The 25000-nt window shown below is 44.0% G+C and overlaps 1 protein-coding gene across 2 annotated transcripts in view; it reads left to right on the top strand.

The window, feature by feature from the left end:
* Positions 1–25000, top strand: part of znf385c (zinc finger protein 385C) — a 443520-nt gene that overhangs the window by 239966 nt on the left and 178554 nt on the right. For both annotated transcript variants that reach the window (XM_070551478.1, XM_054735706.2), the window contains one exon: positions 19009–19151. In XM_070551478.1, coding sequence (XP_070407579.1) covers positions 19009–19151 — 143 coding nt within the window. The remainder of the gene's footprint in view (positions 1–19008; positions 19152–25000) is intronic.

Raw genomic sequence — 25000 nt, 5'->3', positions numbered from 1 at the left:
TCGGGCAAACTACACTCCTCTCACTCAGCGCCGAGTTCACTCAGCTGTTTTCTGACGCTGAAGCCCAGAAACTGAGATTCTAGCTGCTCAGTAATGTGTTCACGACTTAAAGAGAAAGTTTTCAAACTAACGTCCAGATAGAGCTGATATAACTCCAGCGAACAGCGACACGCTCAAACCAGCACGGCTCTGTGGCTGCTGTGGTGTTTCCCCCCGACACACAACAACGTGGTCAAGCTGCTCAGACATGTTCATCAGCACAAACCTATGTGAGCACCTGTTGTCATCTAATGTTGTCATTATTATGATGAAGATGAACAAAACAACAGGAGTGTCCTCCTCAGCTCAGATCAACCCCATGATGCAGGTATCTGGCTGGAACAGGTGAGCATCACAGTAAACCAGTGGAGCAAACTGAGCTTTCAATATGCTGGTTTTATGCTCTTTTTCTGCTCCAAAACATGAAAGTTAACAGGTGAGATGTTGCATTTTCATTTAAGATAAAATGATATTTTTATTTTGTTGTTGGCCCGTGAGCAAAGATTTAACCTACAGTAAACAGGAAGTGGAAAGGCTGCAGATAGATGAATAGAATAGAGAATCCCTTTATTGTTCCTCAGTGGGGAAAGCTAGACGTCACAGCAGCGATGACACGTATTACAGGAGAAAAAAGGAGAATAAAAAATAAGAAAAATGAATAAACAAGAAAACATAAATCCTGAATAATTTTTAAAATGCTGATTATACCACAAGTAATGAATGCCACTGATGCCTTTTATTTCAAACTGACTTGCTCGTGTGTAATTTGGTTATTCCACATTCAGTGTTAATGCAGAAATAAGTTTGTTTCCAAATTTAAAGGTTCAAAATTGCATATATGTTGATAAAGAAAACGTGCAAATTTGCCGTCACTTTTTCAAAAAATATTAAGTTTGGCCCTCGACTCCGTCCCAGAGTTTAATTTCGGCCCCTTGTGAGTTTGAGTTTGACACCCCTGCTTTAGACACTAAGGAAGGCTGAGAGATGTTTCAGCTGTTAGGTTAAGGTGTTAAAAAGATGAACGCACGATGAGGAGATAAGTATTATTTTCAGTTTAACCACAGAGAATTAAAAACAGACACCGGGGGTGCTAAAAGCGTGCCTTTAAAGTGATGGTGTGTAGGGCAGTACACACCTAAATCATTGCAAGCAAGCAGTATTTTTGTGTTCGAGCAAGACCTTACCAACAAATGGCCATTAGGGTCTAAACCTCTAGCAAAATAACGAGCATATCAGACTCCCTTTCATCATTGGCAACAAGCGAAGGGGTAAGAGTGTAAAACAACTATGTTTATGAATGACGAAAGTTTAGTTAGCATTTGCTACAAATCAGTAAACGTGATTTGTCCTCACAGGCTCCCATAGAAGGAAACGTGGCGTCTAAAATGGTGTCGCCCAGAGACTTAGACCCGCCCACGTGTATTTCAGACCTGATTTTTGTGGTTATGTGTTATGGAAGCTGCCAATATTTTTCAATAACTGGGCATCAGTTGGGCATCATGGACGACGGTGGCACAGGAGTTAAGTGCTCGCCCCGTAATCGGAAGGTTGCAGGTTCGAGCCCCGCTCAGTCTGTCGCTGTCGTTGTGTCCTTGGGCAAGACACTTAACCCACCTTGCCTGCTGGTGGTGGTTGGAGGGACCGGTGGCGCCTGTGTTCAGCAGCCTCGCCCCTGTCAGTGTGCCCCAGGGCAGCTGTGGCTACATCGTAGCTCATCCCCACCAGTGTGTGAAAGTGTGTGTGAATGGGTGAATGACTGGTTGTGTTGTAAAGCGTCTTGAGGGGTTCCAGGACTCTAGAAGACGCTATATCAAATACAGACCATTTAACCATCATTTCATTCATTTTCAGCAACATTTTGATGGATTTTTGCAGAGATTAACAGTAAAAAACTACACATTGTCTCTTTGAAGAGCTTTCTATTTATTTCAGTCAGGAATTTGGAGCAGGACTGAATAAGCCATTGCTTCTTCCTGCTCCCTTTTTTTAATGCCTTTTGTTTTGATTTACAAATCATTTTGATGGAAATGTAATGTTTTTAGCATGTTTATCTTTCTGGTCTTTGATGTGTTGAAATTATGTTTAAAATAAAATAAGGAAGAAAGTCAAAGAAATTCCAAATAAAGAAAATGAGAAAAAAAATCTTTTTATAGCCTCAAACAACATTGAACAATTGAAACGGCATTTCCATGTACTTCAGTGAGTCCACTTTAAAGGGTTAAAGGTAACACTTTAAATCTCTAAAACGACCCCTGACACAACCTGTGCTGCTGTCCGGTACCACCCACTTACGATTAAAGGGTTATAAATTGTGAAAACATCCTGAAAGGAATCTTTTAAATCTAGATTTTCAGGAGAAGGTCATAAATGATGTTCTCCGCATTCTGGAGCTTCGTGATCAGACCAGTGATGGATCTAATGGGCTGGACACACGGGAGGCGACATCGCCTCTCCTCCATTCGTTTTCAATGAGACATGCGCGACAAAGCGATAATCGCGGGTCTCCCTCCTACTAAGCGAAACGCGAAAAACGTGCGTGTGAAATTTTGCGCTCGTGCACGGACGACCCAGTGACGCGATCCCAGAAAGTTGAAACATTTTCAACTTTTCATTGCTGTTGCTCGGACAAGGACCAATCAACGGAGGTTTCATTCACTGACCAATGAGCGGACAGGATGCTCCGTACACCTCCGACCAAACATGGAGGAGAAGTTGATTATTATTATGTTTTATAGTAAAATCAGAAGTAAGATTTCACATAACTCTAGCAGCACCTTGTGAAACATCATATCTACCGCTTTTTTAACTCTGAACCGCTTAAATAACCTTAATTCCCTCCAACCTGACACAGCCAAACAAAACAACGGAAGTTTCGATTTTGCCATGGAACAGAACGTGCAGACGGCTTTGCCGCTGGCGCGGATCGCCTCCTGTGTGTCAGGTAAAGCTGGGCGTACACTGTGTGACTTTTTCACTTTTTTGAGCCGATTTTCCACTCGTGCGAGAATCCACGACATCGGGGCGAGTTTTGCGCTGAGCGTCGTGTAGTGTACAGGGGGTTACGAGAGGCGATTAACACCACGTGACCAGCTACCGATCAGCAATCGTGAGCTTGCACGGACTTCTGGTGTGTTTGATATTTTGCTCGTCCCTCGTGAGGGTATCGCACTGTTGAAGCGGCGCTGCGACCCAAAAAGTATCAGAACCGCTCACAGCGCCTGCGCAATCCTGCATCAACGCCGCTCGCCCGCTGTTTCCCTAATAACACACGTTGTTCGTTTTTACTTCTACACGTTTTTTTTTACTCACAAAGATTGTCAAGAAAGCGTGTTTGTCGTGTTCATGTCAAATTAAACTGATCACAAAACACAGATTTACTTTCTTTATTTCGTTTTCCTCATCCAACCCCCATAAATCCCTGTGTGTCCTCCTGCAGCACTCCCGAAGGACAACAGGCAAAACAAGACAAAAATGTCTGACGTGTTGAGTAAAAACTGCTATTTTTAGCATATTTTTAGGGCCGACGTGTTGCTACCAGACGTACAGTGTGAGCAGTCAGGTCGCAACCGAGAACTGGGTCGTACAGTGTGAGCACATGACTCGTGAGATCTGCCCTGCGAGGAAGTTGTACAGTTTGAGCTGAAGCTGAGTGCTACGAGTGAAAAAGTCGCACAGTGTCCGCCCAGCTTTAATAAAAGCGACAGCGACAAATTTTGTTGATCGTGGTCGATTGTCCCCTCCCGTGTGGCGAGCCGCTAAAGGTTAGATGATTTCAGGTGGCAGCGTTGACGACTCAGCTGACTCACAAACACACCACCGTTAGCTAAAGGTTGTTGAATAATAGAGTGCAGCTTCTTTGTTCGGATGTTTCTGCGCTCACTGAAGCAGTATTATGAGTAATTTCTAACTTTGAATGGTTATATTAAATGTATAGCACTGAAGTAAAGTTTATGGAAAAATTCTACTTTTGGGGTGGAGATTAAATCCTGTCTGATTGTTTCTGTTTGTCAACCCACCTCTGGAAGATTGACCATATTAATGGGATAAGGATCCTGGTAGTTTCCTGGACTGAAGCCAAGCCAGTTAGTTCTTACGTGAGACTTCTGACATGGTGATGTGTCATTGTTCAGCAGCAACCTGAACCTTGAGCAGAAAACCAATCTCTACCTGATGTTTCTCGGAGGGAAGTGGCTTCTTTGCTGCCCTTCCTGACACCAAACCATCCTCTTAAAGTCTAGATTACAGTTCTGTGCTGTGATTGATGCGAAATTGGTGATTAAAACTCAGATCTTTCTCAAAACATTTGGCCTCAGCCACATGTAAAAACCCATCTTGGATTCATTTAGAGTGCGCTCCATTTTCAGTCATGGGTCAAACTGTGCTTAGCCGTGCACATAATCAGGCCACACAGAGCAGCTTGGCACCTTTGGCTATCACAAGAAAAAAGGAAGCCAAACGACATACGAGGGATTTTATTTCAGAGAGGAGATTGTATCGGACACGAGAAGACCATGCTGAGATTAAAAATAATCCTCTAAGAGCTCCTTCATAGGCTTATTAGACTTCAGCTCATGTTTCCCAGCTTGAAACGTGTAGATTTCTGGAGGTTTTTCCCTCATCGTGCAGACACCGAAGAGGAAGCAAAACACATTTGTGTTCTCATCTTGAACAAACAGCTGACTGTCTGACATCAAGCAAACTAGAGTGGGCGCTCTGTACTGTTCAAATATTTATTGAACGTATTTATATTTACTTCATCTGCTGCTGCGCTCACACTTCAGTTCGCAGAACAGAGCAGGATCCAGAAAAACGCTATCGAGGTAAACAAAAGGCTTGAAGTTAGAGGAATAATAAGCAGAAAACATGTCTATTAATTTAATACCAGGGTGGTGGTGAAAGATGTAGGTCGAGCTACCTCTGTCCATTTATTTATCTGAAGCACGCTGCTCATATTCTGAGCAGTGCTGTATGTTTCAGCATAAGTTGATGCTACCAGTTTATTGTAGGCTAGTTAAAATAGCTTTTTAATTCCTGAACTTCCTTATTTGTGGTGAATATGTCCTTCCATCCATTTTCTTCCACTTATTCGTAGTCGGGTTGCAGGGGCAGTAGCCTAAGCAGACTTCCCTCTCCCCAGCCACTTGGGCAAATTTACGTTTCCCCCGCAATGACGGTACTTTCCGTTTGTACTCGATACTAAGAAACTCCATCTTCTGACTGGGCCGCCCCCCCGAAGTGGGATCTCCCACTCTGAGTCTGAGAATGTTTTTTACTCCAACTCTAACCCCTACTTCCCACTGGAGACATCAGCGGTGCGTCACTAAAGGTAGGGTCGGGAAGCGTGTCGCTTCTGGGACATGCCAATTTCTGCAGTTAACAGACAAGAAAAAAGAAAAAAATGATACAACAAAACATTGAAGTTCAACCATTAATGCAGTGTTTTGACTTTCGGTAGATGGCCAATGCTCAGCATGAAACATTTACCAGAGAGGGTTAGATTGTAGACTAAACGAACCTTTTGGTATAAGTTTTGTTTTTGCTGGATATTTTTCCACAGAATGTTGTACTGACTGTTAATGATGTCATGCTAACTTTTGATTAGCTGGAAATTTTCTATTCTTTCCCAAACATAGTTACCACGGTGACCTTAATGAATCACTGGCAGCAGCTTTAACATTTAGCATAGTTGATCTTGGTTCTCTGTAGAAAAGTGGATAAAGAAAAGAGTTTTTTTATTTGCCTTTCAGGAAGTTAAAAAGCAAGGATATTCCCAGCTTTAGATTGGATTGTAATAACGTTGATGTTGGTGTTTTTCCTACAGTAGCAGCATCAACCCAGCCCAGTAATCTAGACCAACCGTAGCAATAGCCAAAAAACTTTGCTCTGCTGGTAAATTTACATATATAGGTTGGCTTGTCAGGCTGGCAAAAACCTCCATTTTTTTCTAGATATTGAATCCTGTCGGTGCTGTATTTCTTTTCACTCTCTGCTGATCATTTAGCAACTTAACTCTCTAATAAGAGTTATTTTTTTCTCTCCATTTAGGAGAGTCAATTTGGACATCCCACAACAGCTCAATGACATATTGGACTCAGATGTCCACAAGCCTCCAAATCCACCAAAGGGTTGATTTACAATCTGAAGCAGCATCTTAGATGTACAACAGATCATGGTTTATTATTTCATACTTCAATCTGAAGGTTTCTCTGTGGGTTTTGCTCCGGTTGAGATTGAACAAAGTTGTAGTTTCAGTCACTTCTGGCGCTGTCAGACCCAGTCCCATCAGCCTGTGCTCTGAAACAAAGCTGAGCTGCTGGAACATTTGCAGGGTGGCTGAGATTGTGGGGGAGCCAGTGTGGTAGAAGCGCGTTGGGAACATTGTGTTGTGATTTGAGCGCTCCTGTCATGACTCAGCTTTATGTTATCTCTGTGTGGCAGACGAGGACCGAGCAAAGCGTCATCTAAACTAAGTTTGTGAAAAGTATTTGGGAAATGACGAGTCATGCATACGGTGATTGTGTTCATGCTGCATGTTCACTGAGCTCTCGTCGTTCCACTGATCTGCAAACTCCTGCTCCACTCTTTTAAGTGTCCATGTTTAGGTATTGTTCATTATCACAGCTGGATGAGCGGATCGGAGGCCCGCTGATGGAAGTCTAACTGACAGTCCGACTGCTTATCAGCAGGTGGGCACAGCTGGGCGATGTGTGATGCTCAAATCAGATCTTAGCAGCAATTGGAAGGATATAAAATTGGAAGGATGAAAACAAGAACTTAAATTTACGTTTTTATCTATGGAACAGCAGCAGACCAGTAAGGAGGGATAGTGCTTGTCCTCATTAGAAGAAGAAGAAGAAGAAGAAGAAGAAAATATCATTTCTATAGCGCCTCTCAAGATAAAAAATCACGAGGTGCTTCACAAAAACAAAAAATGTAAAAATATTTTTTAAAATTTAGAAAATGATTAAAATATATTTAAATGAGCAAAAAATAGACACTTGTAATTAAAATAATGTTAACAAAGAGAGAGAGTGAATAGGAAATAGGGAAATCAGTGGATCCTGAGGAAGGTGGAATAGATGGGGAGAGCAGAAGGAGGAGAGGGTGATGAAGGTCACAGAGTCTGGGGGCCACAGCAGCAAATGATCTGTCACCTTTGACCTTTAGCCTGGTGCTGCACAACCAGTAGGCTTTGGTCACTGGACCTCAGGGACCTGCTAGGGGTGTAGGGACTAAGAAGATCACCAATGTAAGATGGTGCTTGTCCATGTAAGGCCCTATGGACCAGAACCAGGATCTTGAAATGAACCCTGAAGTTGACTGGCAGCCAGTGAAGCTGGAGGAGAAGCGGGGTGATGTGGGTGTGTTTGGAGGACTTGGTCAGAAGCCGAACACTGGCATTCTGAACCACCTGTAGACGGTTCAGGGAGGTTCTGCTCAGACACGTGAAAAGAGAGTTACAGTAGTCTAAGCGTGAGGAGATGAAGGTGTGGAGAACAGTCTCAAGTTCAGAGCGAGACAGAATGAGACTCAGCTTAGCAATGTTCCTGAGATGGAAGAAGGAAGAGCGAACAAGAGAACTGACATGAGAATCCAGGGTGAGAGCTGGGTCAAAGGTCATGCCAAGATTCCTGACAGAAGGTTTGGTGTGAGAAGCAAGCTGACCAAGAGAGTCTCTGACTTTGGGAACCAGCTTATCTGGGGCACAGACGAGGATCTCAGTCTTATCTTCATTCAGCTGAAGAAAGCTCCCAGCCATCCAGGTTTGATAGAGTCTAAGCAGGTGTGGAACAGCTGCAGCTTAGACATCTCATGGGGCTTAAAGGAGATGTACAGTTGGATGTCATCTGCATAAAGATGGTAGGAGATTCCTTTGAAGGAGCTCAGGATGTGCTGAAGAGGAAGCAGATAGAGGAGGAAGACTAGAGGCCCCAGCACAGAACCTTGTGGGACACCATGGGTAAGGGAGGTGGTGGAGGACCTAAACTTGGAGACGGCCACAGAAAAGGAGCGCTCAGACAGATAAGAGGAGAAGCCCTCCAGAGCAGTTCCTGATAGGCCTACCAAGTCTCTGAGCCTCTCCAATAGCAGGTGATGGTCAACAGTGTCAAAGGCTGCAGTCAGGTCCAGCAGGACCAGAACAGAACAGTCCCCTACATCACTGTGAGTCAGGTCATTAGAGACCCTAAGAAGAGCTGTTTCAGTAGAATGAGCTCTACGAAAACCTGACTGTAAGCAATCATAGATGTTATGTTCATCAAGAGCAGCAGTGAGTTGTTTAGCCACAACCTTTTCCAAGATCTTGGAGATGAACAGAAGTTTAGAGTTGGGTCTGAAGCTGCTATGGAGAGAGGGGTCGAGACTTGTTTTTTTAAGAAGCGGGTGGATTACAGAGTTGTTAAAGTAAGCAGGGACCTGACCAGAAACCAGAGAAGCATTAATTATAGAGAGCACACTGGGACCGATGGACTGAAAAGCACTTTTAAACAAAGATAAGGGTAAGATGTCGAGGGGGCATGCAGAGGTCTTCATAGAGTTAACTAGTTTGGTTAACTAAGGCAAAGAAACAGGAGCAAAGGTATCTAGGATGATGGGCCTGGTTGGAGTCGGGAGAGGCAGCGATAAGGCTGAAGGACAGATGCTAGATCTAACCTTATTGACTTTGTCCACAAAGAAAGACAGAAAGTTCTCACAGTCTGTAACAGAGTGGATGGAGACTGTAGGAGAGGCAGGAGAGACGATGCTGCTGATGGTGTTAAACAGCACCTTGGGGTTCCCTTTGCTCTGGGACATCAGGTTGGAAAAATAGGCAACCCTTGCATCTCTGACTGCTGAGTTAAAGGATGTCAGAAGATCCTTTAGGTGCAGCAGATGGACGTGGAGATGGGTTTTCTTCCACAAACGCTCAATTTTTCTGCACTGGCACGTTAGGCTGCGAAGATTGTCATTAAACCAGGGAGAAGGGTTCACTGCAGGAACTGATCTGGTTCTGACAGGACAGATGTTGTCCAGAAAGGAGAGGCAGTGCTCATTAAACTGAGAAGTTAAGGAATCTGGGTCGTTATCAGAAGAACAGGGTGGATCAAAAGCAGCAGAAAAATTTCTAGCTGTGGTCTCATTAAGAAAACTAGAACTAACCATACGGCGAGCAGGAGGTGGGGACGCAGAAACTGACAAGTTAAAGAAAATGCAATGGTGATCTGAAATATAAACGTCCTCAGGACAAACACTGTCAGCATTTAGACTCAGGGTAAAAACAAGGTCTAGAGTGTGCCCCCTGGTGTGTGTGTGGGGCCAGAAATATGCTGGGTAAAGCTGAAGGAGTCCATAAGGCTGGAGAAATTCATGGCAAAGTGATCAGAGGGATCATCAACGTGGATGTTAAAGTCACCAACAATCACCAGTCTGGACAGCTTCACAGTGGAGGTTAGAAAGTCACTAAACTCCTGAAGGAAAGAACCTTTTGGACCAGGTGGACGATAGACCACAGCACAGTAGAACGGGTCCTTACTCCCGACTTTAATCAGCTGCAGTTCAAAGGAAGCAAAGTGACCAGAGGTCGTAGAGCTACATGGAAGATGGTCTCTGAAAATAACAGCTAGGCCTCCACCACGACCAGAACCCCGGGGCTGGCTAAGGAAAGAATAACCACTCGGGCAGAGTTCAGTCAGAGCAGAATAATCAGATGTTTGCTGCCAAACTTCAGTCAGAAACAGAAAATCCAGGTTTTTAAAGAGAATTGGATCATTGAGCAGGAAGGTCTTATTGTTAACAGAGCGGGTGTTCACTAGAGCCATGCTGAGTGAGGTGGAGGAATCAGAAACTACAGAAACAGCTGGAGTTAGTGGACGTAAATTAGCAGGGTTAGATCCACAGTGTTTATAAAAACCACTTATGGAGGGAACAGGAGGAGAAACCACTGAGGAATGAGGATAAACCGACCTTAAAAAACTTGGACGGAGAAACCACGCCGCAACGCGGCCTGGCCGGAATGCGAAAGTGGTGCTCAAGTCGCCAAACAAAGGACAAGAGGATCGCAGACAGGAGCAAGGTGGAAAAGAGGAGGTTAGTGGAGAAAAGTTTGAAAAAGTGGCCGGTGACTGTGGGTAAGCCAAGCACAGGCGCCATCTTGTTACCGACCGGAAGCGGGGAAGACTTAGAATCAGTTACTTTTTAGAATCAATTACTTTGTCAGTGGACAAAAACATAAATTTGTGTTGAATTCCTGGTCAGAGCCTCAATACTGAGGGTCCAGCTGTTAAATATGTTAAGCTCTACTCATCATCACATTCGTTTTGTCTCTATACCATCAGACGTATCATAAACACCAGGCTCCATGTTTGTTAGTTTTCTCGCCCTTAGCAGGATGACATCATTCTTCAAAAACCTGCAGTGTCAAACATGTTACATGTGTAATGGATTAGAATTACATTTAATTAAGGACCATAAGACATTAAAGATTCATATCAAGTATGAATCCCATCTTATGGACACTGGGTTATTTAAATCAGAAGAATGGATCTTTTTATTACAGGGACTTTCTAATAATAACACTGCATTAACTGAGAGACAAGAGAAGAGAGAGAGACTTTCAACGTTTAAGTAAATTTATTACTAAATGATTTTTAAACAGTTTAACAAGACTAACTCTCTAATGATGGATGTTCTGTTGGAATGAACTGTGAGGTGAATGGTGTGTGTGAATGATGTCTTATTCAAAACCTTCACATCCGGAGAAGCAAAGTTTGAGTGGGAGATGATGTTTTGCTCCTAACTGATCAGAGTTTGAGACCCGTGGTCATAAACACATGAGACGCCATTCTGTCGCATCCACATACTCTCAATCAGACCTCCACGATGGATCCAGAATGTCAGGTCCTCTGACCTTCCTTCCGGCACTGGAGCCAATGGTACAGCGTCACAGCACGACAAACTCTCCAGGTAAAAAGCGACAGGTGTTTCACACCGTCAAAAAGGGGACCCTCCTTGGGTCAGCGAGTTCAGCTTTTATTCGGAAGGAACCGTTGTTGGTTGGTAAAAACAACAGATTTTTCCCAGCTTGGTGGTTCTCAGCTTAAAAAGAGAAGTATAGATGACCTGTCCATACTTCACTTAACATGCGGTGAACTCCATTGGATCTTGAGAAGAGATCTTGAATACTGAACTTAAGATGGCGTGGGAACTGTTTTATTAATCTGGATGTTTTTGATTCCGGACAAATCAAAGCTGACAGATTAAATAAACACCACAGAGGCTCTGCCAGGCTTCAGACTTGAAGGTTCTGATTGGATCAGCCACAACAATGTGTCATGTGGTTATTTACCTTAGTGTATCAGTGTGTCTAGTGAACTAGAATAAGTCATATTACTTATTTAAACATATTAATCATAATATTGTGATTTCACAGATCGGTCACATCGTATTATTGACTAACAGTTGTTTTGATTAGCTTTACTGAAAATAGAGTTCTTTGACTTAATAAAAGAAAAGAGTCTCTTCATCTTCTGTCTTCATTGCTGGAAAGTAAACAGTTTAGAAATGAATGCATGACCTTGAGGCTGTTTCATGCACTCTGGTGCTCTGTCAAAGGGAACTGTGGAAAAAGGTTAAATAACCTTGAGGAATAGCTCCTTCATCACGTTACAAAATTAAACAGCCACATTTCTTTATTTCTGTATAAATATTGTGTAGAATACTCTTTATGCTCCCTAAAGCTGGGCGTGCACAGTGCGACTTTTTCACTCGTAGCATTCAGCTTCAGCTCAAACTGTACCACTTCCTCGCAGAGCAGATCTCACGAGTCAGGCGCTCACACTGTACGACCCAGTTCTCGGATGCGATCTGACTGCTCACACTGTACGTCTGGTAGCAACACGTCGGCCCTAAAAATACAGGTGCTGGCCAGTAAATTAGAATATCATCAAAAGGTTGAAAATATTTCAGTAATTCCATTCAAAACGTGAAACTTGTACATTATATTCATGCAATGCACACAGACCAATGTATTTCCGATGTTTATTACGTTTAATTTTGATATTTATAGGTGACAACCAATGAAAACATCAAATCTGGTATCTCAGAAAATTAGAATATTCTAAAGGCCAATGAAAAAATGTTTGTTTCTCTAATGTTGGCCAACTGAAAAGAATGAACATGAAAAGAATGTGCATGTATAGCACTCAATACTTAGTCGGGGCTCCTTTTGCCTCAATAACTGCAGTAATGCGGCGTGGCATGGACTCGATCAGTCTGTGGCACTGCTCAGGTGTTATGAGAGCCCAGGTTGCTCTGATAGTCGTCTTCAGCTCCTCTGCATTGTTGGGTCTAGCGTATTGCATCCTCCGCTTCACAATACCCCATAGATTTTCTATGGGGTTAAGGTCAGGCGAGTTTGCTGGCCAATCAAGGACAGGGATACCATGGTCCTTGAACCAGGTGCTAGTGGTTTTGGCACTGTGTGCAGGTGCCAAGTCCTGTTGAAAGGTGAAGTCTGCATCCCCATAAAGTTGGTCAGCAGCAGGAAGCATGAAGTGCTCTAAAACTTCCTGGTAGACGGCTGCATTGACCCTGGACCTCAGGAAACAGAGTGGGCCAACACCGGCAGATGACATGGCACCCCACACCATCACTGACGGTGGAAACTTTACACTGGACCTCATTCAACGTGGATTCTGTGCTTCTCCGCTCTTCCTCCAGACTCTGGGTCCTTGATTTCCAAAGGAAATGCAGAACTTGCTTTCATCAGAAAACATAACTTTGGACCACTCAGCATCAGTCCAGTCCTTTTTGTCCTTGGCCCAGGCGAGACGCTTCTTGCGCTGTTTCTTGTTCAGGAGTGGCTTGACACACGGAATGCGACACCTGAATCCCATGTCTTTCATGAGTCTCCTCGTGGTGGTTCTTGAAGCGCTGACTCCAGCTGCAGTCCACTCTTTGTGGATCTCCCCCACATTTTTGAATGGGTTTGTCGTCACAATTCTCTGCAGGGTGCGGTTATCCCTAGAGCTTGTACACTTTTTTATACCACATTTTTTCCGTCCCTTCGCCTGTCTGTTAATGTGCTTGGACACAGAGCTCTGCGAACAGCCAGCTTCTTTAGCAATCACCTTTTGTGTCTTGCCCTCCTTGTGCAAGGTGTCAATGATTGTCTTTTGGACAGCTGTTAAGTCAGAAGTCTTCCCCATGATTGTGGTGCCTTCAAAACAAGACTGAGGGACCTTTTAAAGGCCTTTGCAGATGTTTTGAGTAAATCAGCTGATTAGAGTGGCAGCAGGTGTCTTCTATATTCAGCCTTTTCAGAATATTCTAATTTTTTGAGATACCAAATTTGGAGTTTTCATTAGTTGTCACTTATGAATATCAAATTTAAATGTAATGAACATTGGAAATACATTGGTCTGTGTGCATTGCATGAATATAATGTACAAGTTTCACGTTTTGAATGGAATTACTGAAATATTTTCAACCTTTTGATGATATTCTAATTTACTGGCCAGCACCTGTATGCTAAAAATAGCAGTTTTTACTCAACACGTAATTTGCCTGTTGTCCTTCGGGAGTGCTGCAGGAGGACACACAGGGATTTATGGGGATTGGATGAGGAAAACTAAATAAAGAAAGTAAATCTGTGTTTTGTGATCAGTTTAATTTGACATGAACACGACAAACACGCTTTCTTGACAATCTTTGTGAGTAAAAAAAAACGTGTAGAAATAAAAACGAACAGCGTGTGTTATTAGGGAAATAGCGGGGAGCGGTGTTGATGCAGGATTGCGCATGCGCCGTGAGCGGTTCTGACTTTTTGGGTCGCAGCTGCTCGCAGCACAGCTTCAACCGTGCGATACCCTCACAAGGGACGAGCGAAATATCAAACACTCCAGAAGTCCATGCGACCTCACGACTGCTGATCGGCAGCTGGTCACGTGGTGTTAATCGCCTCTCATAACCCCCTGTACACTACACGACGCTCGGCGCAAAACTCGCCCCGATCTTGTGGATTCTCACACGAGTGGAAAATCGGCTCAAAAAAGTGAAAAAGTCACACAGTGTACGCCCGGCTTAAGAGTCCATTCTGTTAAGGAAAGAAAATCATAAATTTCTTAAGTGGAAATCTACAGAATGATGCACAGATCTGCACAGATCAATAACTTATTTACATTACTGTGATTATCAGTCAAGTAAAAATAAATGATACCAGTCTGGGGATTAATGTTTTACAAAATCTGGAGCAGGTGAGATTGTGTCCCATAAAATAAATGATGTTGGTATGAAACTCACTCCAGTAGCTCAGAGCACATGACCTATAAATCCATTTGTTAGAGGATAAAACTTTGTTTAATGTTTTGTAAAATTAAAAACAAAAATCTTTGCCCACTAAAACATTTTAGAGATTTAGTCGACTAAAACTGACTAGGACTAAAACTAAGATGCCCGCCAAAAACAACACTTCTGGAGTCGCTTTAAGCCGGGCGTACACCGTTCTACTATTTCAGCCATGGCATTGATCTCCATCTCAATCTGTACGACTTCCCTGCAGAGCAACGCTCACGTGTCATGTTCTCATGCTGTAAGTCCCAATCTCGGGATGCAGCCTGACTTCTCATGTCATGTTTTATAGAAAACTCTTGTGTTTTCTTTGTGTAGCTCATATTCAGACTGCAGCCAGCATTTTGCAGGTTTTTGTGGTTCAACAGAAACAGGCCGTCCTTTAGACTCTCTGGGCTCCAGCTGAGGCCAACAAGACACAGACAAGATAACAATTATCTTGTCAGTTTGAGGACAGTTTACCTAGTCTGGCATTTATTTTTGGTAAATTCATTCTGAGGGAAATTATAGGCAGATAGGAGGAATAGAAGGTGGAAATCTAGTCATTCAACTCCCAGACCCTGCTGTGCCAGAAACAAATCAGCATAATTGCGTCGACTCACAAACAGAAAGGCAGCTTTTTTCTCTTCCCATGCTGTTTAGCTGCAGGAATATGCAGTGGAGAGAGGCAGTGTGGCGGCTTTTAGATGTGAGAGAAGCCGTGTAGTGAGAAATCAACAAAAGCTTGAAATAATGAGAAGAAAACTACAGTTGAAGGACTGAAGGGATCTCAGATTGCAGTTTGTTTGTGTAGAATCTTGCAATTCCTCAGATGTACATGTAGAAAATAATTGAAAAATCAATGTTTGACTTGCACACAAGCGTGCTCGCATCCAAGGAGATGCAAAGTGACGGGTGTTGTATAACTGAGCCCGGTGAGTCATGAGAGGGAGGAATGTGGTGCCGTGATGGGTGGAGGAGGAAGAGGAGGGCAGCCGAGGGAAGCTGTGACAGTCAGATCTGTGAACAAAGCCACAAACAGGCTGGACATTTGATTCTGGGGCTCGACTCAGACGTGTAAATAAATCTGAGCTTTCATGCAGGGGCGACTCCAGTCGGATACGACATACGGCAGCAGACTTTTAGAGACATGCAAACACAACTCTCTAAATCGGACAGGAAAGATGCATAAGGAGCAGACTGGAATAAATCCACTTTCCATGCACATTCACTCATGTAGAAATGCAGGGAGAGCTTTAAACTGTACTCCCACTAGAATCATGCACAATATGTGCCAAGTGCAAAATGATACCTTATTTGATTGTGTGTGTGTGTGTGTGTGTGTGTGTGTGTGTGTGTGTGTGTGTGTGTGTGTGTGCGTGCGTGCGTGCGTGCGTGCGTGCGTGCGTGTGCGTGTGTGTGTGTGTGCGTGCGTGCGTGTGCGTGTGCTTTTTTATTGACTTCTCCCATGGCCCGGGAGCTATTTGTTTTCAGGGATGCGTAGGCAGTTTTGTTTGTGTGTGTGTGTGTGCGTGTGTGTGTGTGAGTGTGTGAGTGCCTGATACTCTCCTCGTACATGCGAGCTGAGCACACACACACTTCCACATTGGTACATGCCTGGATTCCAGCTCCGTAGCGGTGTTATCATCCAAAGAGGCAAACAGCCAGCTCCTGATTTAATAAGCTGCCTGGGGAGTCTGGGAGAGGTGGGAAAGCACTATCGGCTGATAACCATCCTCCCTACAAGCCCATCTTTTTCCTCTCACGGCCGTGCCAGGAGAAGTCTCGGCCTCTCGCTGTGTTTTGTGTGCACGTTGTGTGTGTGTGTGGGAGCGATCCCCTGCCGGCTGCTGCCCACGTATCTGAAGGCTGCCCTGCCTTGGGTGTCAGACAGACAGCTTCAGAGAGCCCACACATGGCAAAGGAAGGCCCAATCTTAGTGCTCATGAACATATGCTTCAGTGTTTCAGCCCACACACACACACACACGCGCGCACGCACGCACGCACGCACACACACACACACACACACACACACACACACACACGCGCCTGGATGCAGATTCTTCCAAGGCTTCTGACAGGATACACATCTTTCACGTGGCCCACATGAAGACATCGCCATCCAGCGCAAACCTCACAACTGTTCTAAAAACAGCTCGACTGAAATGTTGCAACAAACCAGAAAAAAGATACAAAACCAAACTCTGCTAAGATGCTGCTGCACTTTAACAGCATTGACAGCTTCAGTTATTTTCTTGTTGTGATGCTTTTGTAACTTTGATTGTCAAAACCATTTTTTTTTTTTTACAAATCTGTGATGGAAACTCACAAAAAACCAAGTCTTCACATCACATCAAAATATTTAGATCATGCAGTCATTCCATATGTTTTCTAACTTCTGGTAAACATTAAATGTTTTAAGAGTGGATGATCTTGTAAAGCAGTAGGCACCAACAAAACAAACCCGGGCTAGTCTTTCAGGTACGATGGTGTATTCTGGCCAGTGGGAGAAAAACAGCAAAAACTGGAGGAAGTGTTGAGATTAAAGTCATAAGCAAACTGTACTTGTTCCATTTTTCATGTTTTAACCCACTTTATTGTTACAGTTTTGTTAAAGCTGTTTCTAGAAGTTTCAGGTGTTTTGGGGTAAATTTTAGACTCTTATTGTGAAGGAATGAAGGAAGTTCTTCATGTTCCTCTGTAGATACTGCTAATGCAGCAGCCAAAGACTGAACCTCACATTCAATAAAACATCTTTTCTTTAGCTTGCTAAGTAAAAACACACCCAGAGCCTCAGATTAAAGTAAAAACGGAACAAAGATTGGTTCAGGAACAACTTTGGGTCGAGTTTTCATCAGCATATAAACTCTATTTGAACTTTTTCTCCTTTTTCTTTTCCCCACACTGACCATATCACACCATCATATCAGTGTCACACATTATTATTATTATTATTATTATTATTATTATTATTATTAGTAGTAGTAGTAGTAGTAGTAGTAGTAGTATTGTTATTATTATTATTATTAGTAGTAGTAGTAGTAGTAGTAGTAGTATCATTGTTATTATTATTATTATTATTAGTAGTAGTAGTAGTAGTAGTAGCAGTAGTAGTATCATTGTTATTATTATTATTATTAGTAGTAGTAGTAGTAGTAGTAGTAGTAGTATCATTATTATTATTATGATTGTTATTATTATTTTATTATCATTATTATTATTATTATTATTATTATTATTATTATTATTATTATTATTATTATTGTTATTATTATTAATCTTTAAGCAGAAAACCCTGACTGTGATTAAAGATGGAAGAGGATCCACACCACAACAGCACAACAGCAGTTTCAGTCATGATCACAAGCACTAAAGCTGTAAAAAATAAACACAAGTGCTTTAAAAACCTTTCAAAGTGTCCAGAGAGACCAGCTCCTGAAGATTTACGTCCTTCTGCCACCGGCTCTAAGCAGATAAAGCAGCGTGTTGAAGACCGGATCCTGATATGAGCCTTCAGGACTTGAAGAGGGTTCAGGGACTGAAGAGAGGTTGATGTGATCCAGCTGAGTTGCAGGTACAATCCAAAGAGTTATGTTATGAATCAGGACGTACCCGTGGGCTAGTCTGGTGATGAGTGAGAGCTTTGAGACTTGTGGAGTGTCCCGGGTTCAGCTTGAGGAGAATAAACTGTATTATTGCACTGCAAGCAGACACGGTCTTCTTATGAGGACACAGGCTTTTAGGGGGTTAGGTGGAGCTGGAAACAAGATGCACAGTTCAATAAAGGCTCTACTTAAAGTGAAGCAAGAGAATAGATCAATTGGATCACTGTTATTTTGGGGGTAGGTTATTTCCTACAAGTAGTAGATTTATCAGGTGAAGGGAATAACCAGCAGGAATAAAACAGAAAACAACTCTTGAGTGTTGCATCGATCTCAGTGAGGTGAAGGTTTTCATAGCATCACATTCACATTAGAAACTTGTTTAGTTCAGCTAATTAGTGATTTATACACAATTGTAATTGGATAAATAGCTAATTAAAACACTATTGATACAAAAACACCTTTGAATGCATCTGTGGTTTTTCTGTTCTATTTCACAGAATCACGTCTAAAAGAGTTTTTGTTTGCTAGAAACCCTTTTTTTATTGTTTTCTCCGCCTCTCTCGTGTTTGTTGTTCCACACTGAAGTGCAACAGCATCTCTTCTGTTGCACGAGCGCTGAATGATCGGCGTGCTTGGAGGTGGCCGCGGTGACCCGCCACTGACACTGATGATTGATCCCGGTGCTGGAATAAGTGCCTGCGCACAGCTGAGCGCCCCGGTCCACTGGAAGGCAGCCAGGCGGAAAATTAGAAATCTCTTCATCCCTGCTCCATTTGAAATCCGATATCTCCCGTCTTCCACTTGCACAGCCACCTTTCATTGGCCAATAAATCAGTAATTAAATGATGTGTTTATGTCCGTGTGTGTGTGTGTCCTTGAGTGATAAGAGGTCTTTTAGGAGGCCAGTAAAACTACCTCCAAACACACGAGTCTGTGAATAGCTCTAGGTTGTGTTCAGACTTGACCTTTGATCTCCTTTCACAGAAACGTCCCTTGTGTGTGTTTTTCCTTTTCTGAAGCCTCCTAACTTCTAGCGTTCATCTCTTTGTGTTCCACAGGTACATCGGCCCAGGGCAACCCCCTCCTTGCCTCCCTCCCAGTCCCAGGACGGCCGCTGCAGCCTCAGCTCGACCTCAAACACCTCCTACCCTTCAGGCTCAATGGGTCGTCCCCCCTCAGCCTCTTCCCCAACTTTAACACGGTGAGCCCCGCATCACAAGCACCATCAGACACTAACACAGGAGAGTGAAGGAAGGTAATCCAGCAGCATGAAGGGTCTCCAGCAGAGCCCGAAGATCTAACATTTCTCAGAATGATCAGGAGAAAACTGGTTTGGTGGCACGCTGTTTCAGTCTTGCAGGAGATAAAAATGAATTCTCTTAAACCTTCAAAAGAGTTTAGAAAATGAGAAGTGAAAGTAGAATAAAAAAATCCACTCATTTAACCATACCGATCCATTTCATTAGGCTTCTCTCTGCTTCTGTTGAGCTTGATGCCTACTTTCCTTTTGCTGGTTTTCACAACACTGTAAAAGTATTTCCTGTCCAGCGCTCGCATCACTGACAGACTGTAGAGAAAAAAAGAAAGTAAATTGCGGTCTGCCATGGGTGGAGGAGGAGATAGGTGGGCCTGGCACTGGGTCCCCCAGCCTAAAAGGCGGTTCTGGGACCAAGAAATCTGGGGGTTGTGGAGACGGAGCCAGGGGAACCCCAGGATTAGAGGAGAGGAGGGAGCGGAGATGATAAGGAAATGGAGGGTTTCCCAGTGGCCTTGGAGGATTATCTGGAGTGACTGAGTTCGGTCTTGGACAGGATAGGCTGCAGAGGTCTGCCGTCCACCAAGGTCACCGGAACAACCCATTCCAGGGGAGTCAGGGGGATCCGTAGGCGTTTAGCCAGATCCACATCCATGAAGTTGTCGGCGGTCCCCGAGTCCACCAGAGCATGCATCTGATGTGAGGTCTCACCATGAAAGAGGGTGACAGGAAGGAGGAGTCGTGGGAAGAGACAGGGGCAGAGGGTGACCCGGGCTGAGCTACCCCGATACTCAGTGGGTTCCTTCATTTCCCGGCCGTAATGTGCAGTCCAGGCGCCGGTGGTCGGGAGAGCCACAGTAGGCACAGAGACCCTCGCGCCACCGTCGCTGTCTCTCTTCCAGGGGAAGGTGGCATAGCTGCATAGGCTCCTCAGTTGAAGTGGGTCCGGGGACTGGCGTTGGCGAACGAGGAAGAGGTCCAGGAGCTCTGAGTGGGCGAGTGGAGGACTTGGGTCGAACCAGAACCCGCTGGTCGATGCGCAGCGCCAGGTCGGCAACTTCATCCAGGGTCTGGGGCAGATCTTTTCCTGCCATCTCGTCTCGGATGTAGGGTGCCAACCCCTCTAAGAAGACAGTCTGAAGGGTTTGACTGCGATGGTGCAAAACTCTGACACACAGGCGCACACCGAGCGTTCCCGTTGGCGGAGTTTTAGGAGATGTGCTTCAGCCCCCACTTCGCTACTGGGTGGAAAGAAGGTCTTCCTGAGGGCGGCCACAAAAGCAGCATAGTCATTGCAGGCAGGGGATTTTGAATTATAGAGAGCAGCGGCCCACTCCTGAGCGCATCCAGAAAGCAGGGAGGTGAGGTGCGCCACCCAAGAGCGGGCAGTGGGGAAGCGTCCTGGTTGGCACTCGAATTGCATGTCGAGGGAGGCGAGCAGACCATCTGGGCTCCCAATCTCTCCATTCCACCTCTCCGGTAGGCTGAACTGCGGCTCCTCCTTAGGTGGAGCGAGGGCTTGCTGCTGGAGAGCATTGAGGGATGTGGATAATTGAAGGGTGAGGTCGGTCAGGGAGTTCACCTTGGTGTTGAGCCAATCGACCAAGGCGTGAAGCTGAACAATCTCATTCTTCATTCGCTCAAACTCCGCTGGGTTAGTGGACTCAGTCATCCTGTCAGACTGGTCGGCTGGATACGGGAGTTGAGCTTGTAGAGAGCGTGGTTTCAATGACGCGGAAGTGATAGCGTCGGTGAAACGCCGGCTCACGGTTTAATCTAGGAATCCCCGAGCGTTCGAGCGTCAGTGAAGTGACACGGAGATGCCGGGTTTTCCAGAAGTAAGTAAGAGCACTTACTGTGAGCAGATAGTTCGTAGGATGGATCGGTTGATTGGAAACTATGATCATAGATCTGAAGAAACGATGACTGAGTGGTGAGCTGGGGAGGCAACTTCCGTATATAGTCACGGTTATTGACGTAGGTGTGATGTGGAGGGAATTCCCGCAAGGAGAATGCTGGGAGTTGTAGTCCATGGTGGAGATCGGCTAGCTGGGAGAGGCTGGTTTGGGGACTTGGGTTCTGACACAGGTTAGTTAGGAAACCTCTGAGCCAATAGAATCACTTGCTTTTGATTTTTTTAGGCTAGTTTTTTGGGATTTGGCGTCGGATGGATGCAAAGTCAAAGTTCCATTAGTTGTCACACACACACAGGTGTGTGTGCGAAATATGTTCTCCGCATTTGACCCATCCCCTGGGGGGCAGTGTAATGACCTGGCTGGGGTTGTAAGCCAGGTGCATTCTGGGTATTGTGTTATATGTGTTTCCTATCGTTCTGCTAGCCCTGGGGGTTGCAAGCTACAACAGCCACGAATCAGCTTTGTGTGATGTTGTGCAGATGGATTACACAAAGGGATTGGATTGTTTTTACTATAACATGGATTATGACCATGAATCAACAAAGGTAAGACTGAATTTATGATTTTCACGTCATGAAATGAGCTGTGGTTTGTTAGCTGCTGGCTCTGTGAATTTTGCACGTAGAGTGCATAAATATTGTTGGAAAGAGAAGAGCCTGGGCTTTAATTTAAACGGCGGATTCTGTGGATAGGATATTGGATTTTGGCTACTGTGTGTGTTTCTCTAAGTGCGTATTTAGTGTCTTTTTACGTCCTTTTGATTTAACTGCTTACTGTTGAATTGGATGTTGTTGATAGAGAAAACTCTGGTTCTGTTGTTTGGAACATCAGTTCTTCCCGTTCTGCATGTGTGCAGTTTATACATTGGTGAATATTAGGCATGTTTTTGGAAGGACTTTGTTACTGTGAATTATGCGCGGACCTGTTACTGCATTGAGGTTGAGTTTCAATTTACAACTGATGACATCCACAGACAACATCCCCCACACTTTTGAAAAGCTTGCAACACTCCTGCTTTCATTGTCTTGACACCGTGGTCCTCGTCGGTTTCTCAGTTTAGAAGTCGCACAAGCACAGTCACAGCTGGGATGACATCAGAGGCTATGCGTCGTAGCTGCTCACGTTTTAGTTAGTTCCTCAAATGGGGCGAGGATGGCAACAGCCTTCTCAATAAGAGCCCATTGGTGAGCGGTGAGACAGTCAGGGAGTTCATGCTCGGACACATACGCCCCCAGCACTCGCTTTTGTTCAATGAGGGACTGAAGCATGTAATACGTGCTGTTCCAGCGCGTCTGTACGTCCTGCTGCAGTCTCTTTATTGGCTGGTTCAGCTGTCCCTGAATGTCCTCGAGGCGGGAGTAGGCTAAGGCAGGATGCTTAAAATGCCCAACTATTTTTCGCCCCATTGCTATAGCATCAGCTATGCTCCCCTGTGCTAATAAGCCCTCGTGAACAGCCAGCTGGAGCGTGTGCGCGACACACGGCAGACTTGGGAGCCCTGGGTCATTCATGGCTTTAGTCATGTTTTTGGCATTGTCACGAAGCACAACGTGCACTGATGTTTTAGGTGTACCCCATGTCTGGAGCATTTCCTCAAACACATGCTGGCTGGTGTGCGAGCCGCGGAGTTGTTTCGCATGTAATATGGCTCGTTGCGGCGTGAAAATCTCGTCTATCCACTGGGAAGTTAGGCTAATTAGCGACACGGGGCTAACACTGCTGGTCCAAATATCCGTGGTGAAACTAAACTCAGAGGAGGCTTGCAGTCGGCTGTGGATATGTTTTTTCACAGAGTCGTGCAGTTTGGGCAGCTCTGTGTCAGTCATGTAGCGGCGGCTTAGGGCATCATATCTGAGCTCCAGAACATGGAGGAGACGCAGGAATCCCACATTTTCTACCTCCGAGAGTGGCAATGTACTCCATAATAGCTTGTGTTATTCTCACAGCACATGGATTGTCTTTGGACATTTTCTCTCGTCTTGCAGGAGTTTGCTGCAGCGTGGGTTGTGTTGGTTTAGAAGCATCGGTAAACTCTTTGTACTCGTTGTCGTGTTTGGATTTTAGGTGCTTGATTAAATTACTTGTGTTAAATGTGCTTCCTTTTGCACCTCCTCTGGACAATTTCGCCGAGCACAATTTGCAGTCCGCCTTTGTTTTGTCGTCTTCCTCCACTTTGAAATAGTTCCACACTGCTGACATGTTGTTTCATCCCGTCTCACCTCGCCTTCTCCCTGCTTTGAGCTGCAGCTGGGACCCTGGGGGTGGGCACTCGGCGCCTGTGATTAACCCCTTACACGCTGCTCAAACATAGACATTTCTCAGACCGTGGTATCGGTCCCTGGCATCGAGGGACTTTTAACGAGTATGAGTACTTTAGAAAATGCGGTATCGAGGCTGATACCCGATACCGGTATCGGTGCATCCCCATAAATTTCATAACACCTGGAAGTTAGTCAACGCGCATCATCTGGTATTAACATCCCACATCTTCACTCGTCAGCTCTTAGGAGGATTACTGAAAAACCATCCTGAAGTCTCCTGAAGCACTGTCCTGATCAGCTGTTTGAAACATCAGCCACTTGGAATGATGAGAGTTGTTTTATTTTAGGCAGCAGATAAAATGAAGAGTCCCAGTTGTTTAGTGCATTAGATAGCAGGATGTGAGGGAACATCATAAACTTAGTCCTGAACGCAAACTCTTTACTGTTTTCTGCCAGTGTATGAAAATGAAAACAATCTGCTGTTTTGGTGGATTGTTTTAAACTTTTAGTGGTTCTTTTCTCAGCAGATGTGAACCAAATGCTGCCCCACACCATCAGATCATCCTGATTCCTCTATTTCTTCTTCTTCTTTGAGCTTGTTCAACTTGAGATGAATCTTTTAGGGACGATGTTTGAGCCACACCATTAAGATATTTGTGAAATAATTAATTCCATATTAAATAAAAGCATTCACTAACACATGTGGGCAGTTTACAAACTCATGCAAAAAGATTCCTGGTTTAGGTCAGGAATAATGTTTCCAATTAACCTGAGATCATGATGGTCACTATGGCTTTGATGTTTCATCTGAGGTAAAAAAAACACAAACAAACATTGGTAACACTTTACTATAGGGGTCCCTTTGTTAACATCACTTAGAGCATTATTAAGCATTAATAAACAAAATATCTCTTTATTAGCATTCCAGATCTTATCAACTTTAAAGTGTGCTTAAGGTTAGGGCAAATGACTGGTTACTGCTATGTAATGCATTGCACAATATTAACATTAATATTAAGCTGTTGTTAACACTTTATCTAATAGTTTATTAATGCTTAGTAATGCAATAAGTAGCATTAATAAAGGGACCCTTATTGTAAAGTGTTTCCAAAACAGTTTTTTGCAAAAGATTTTATTCTTTTAGAAAGTAGGAAGCAAAGGTGTGGACTCGAGTCACATGACTTGGACTCGAGTCATAATTTTAATGATTTCTGACTTGACTTGATAAAATCTATAAAGACTTATGACTTGACTTGGACTTGAACGCCAGTGTCTTGCGACTTGAATTGACTTACATCTGTTACATCTTGATGATGACTTGAGCATATTTGATATTTTAGCACAAAAGTGACACGACATGGACAGAAATCATACATCGTTCTTCGTTCTGGGTTAGATATTGTTCTGCAGCAGCACTTTGTTTATAATCAGTTTCCGTTTCTGCTTGTTTGAGCAAATAAATTCAGCTTTAAGAAACTTTATTTCTGGAATTTATTTATTATCATTGTCATTAAATTGAAGTTGGACAGATGACTTGATTATGACTTGAAAATTCAAAGTTAAGGACTTGGACTTGACTTGGAATTCCACATCATTGACTTTGGACTCGAATTGGACT

This window comes from Nothobranchius furzeri, chromosome 5 (genome assembly GCF_043380555.1).
Source record: "Nothobranchius furzeri strain GRZ-AD chromosome 5, NfurGRZ-RIMD1, whole genome shotgun sequence".
In the NCBI taxonomy this organism is placed as follows: Eukaryota; Metazoa; Chordata; class Actinopteri; order Cyprinodontiformes; family Nothobranchiidae; genus Nothobranchius; species Nothobranchius furzeri.
The sequence above is the reverse complement of the archived record's forward strand: the minus strand, read 5'-3'. Positions and strand labels throughout refer to the sequence as shown.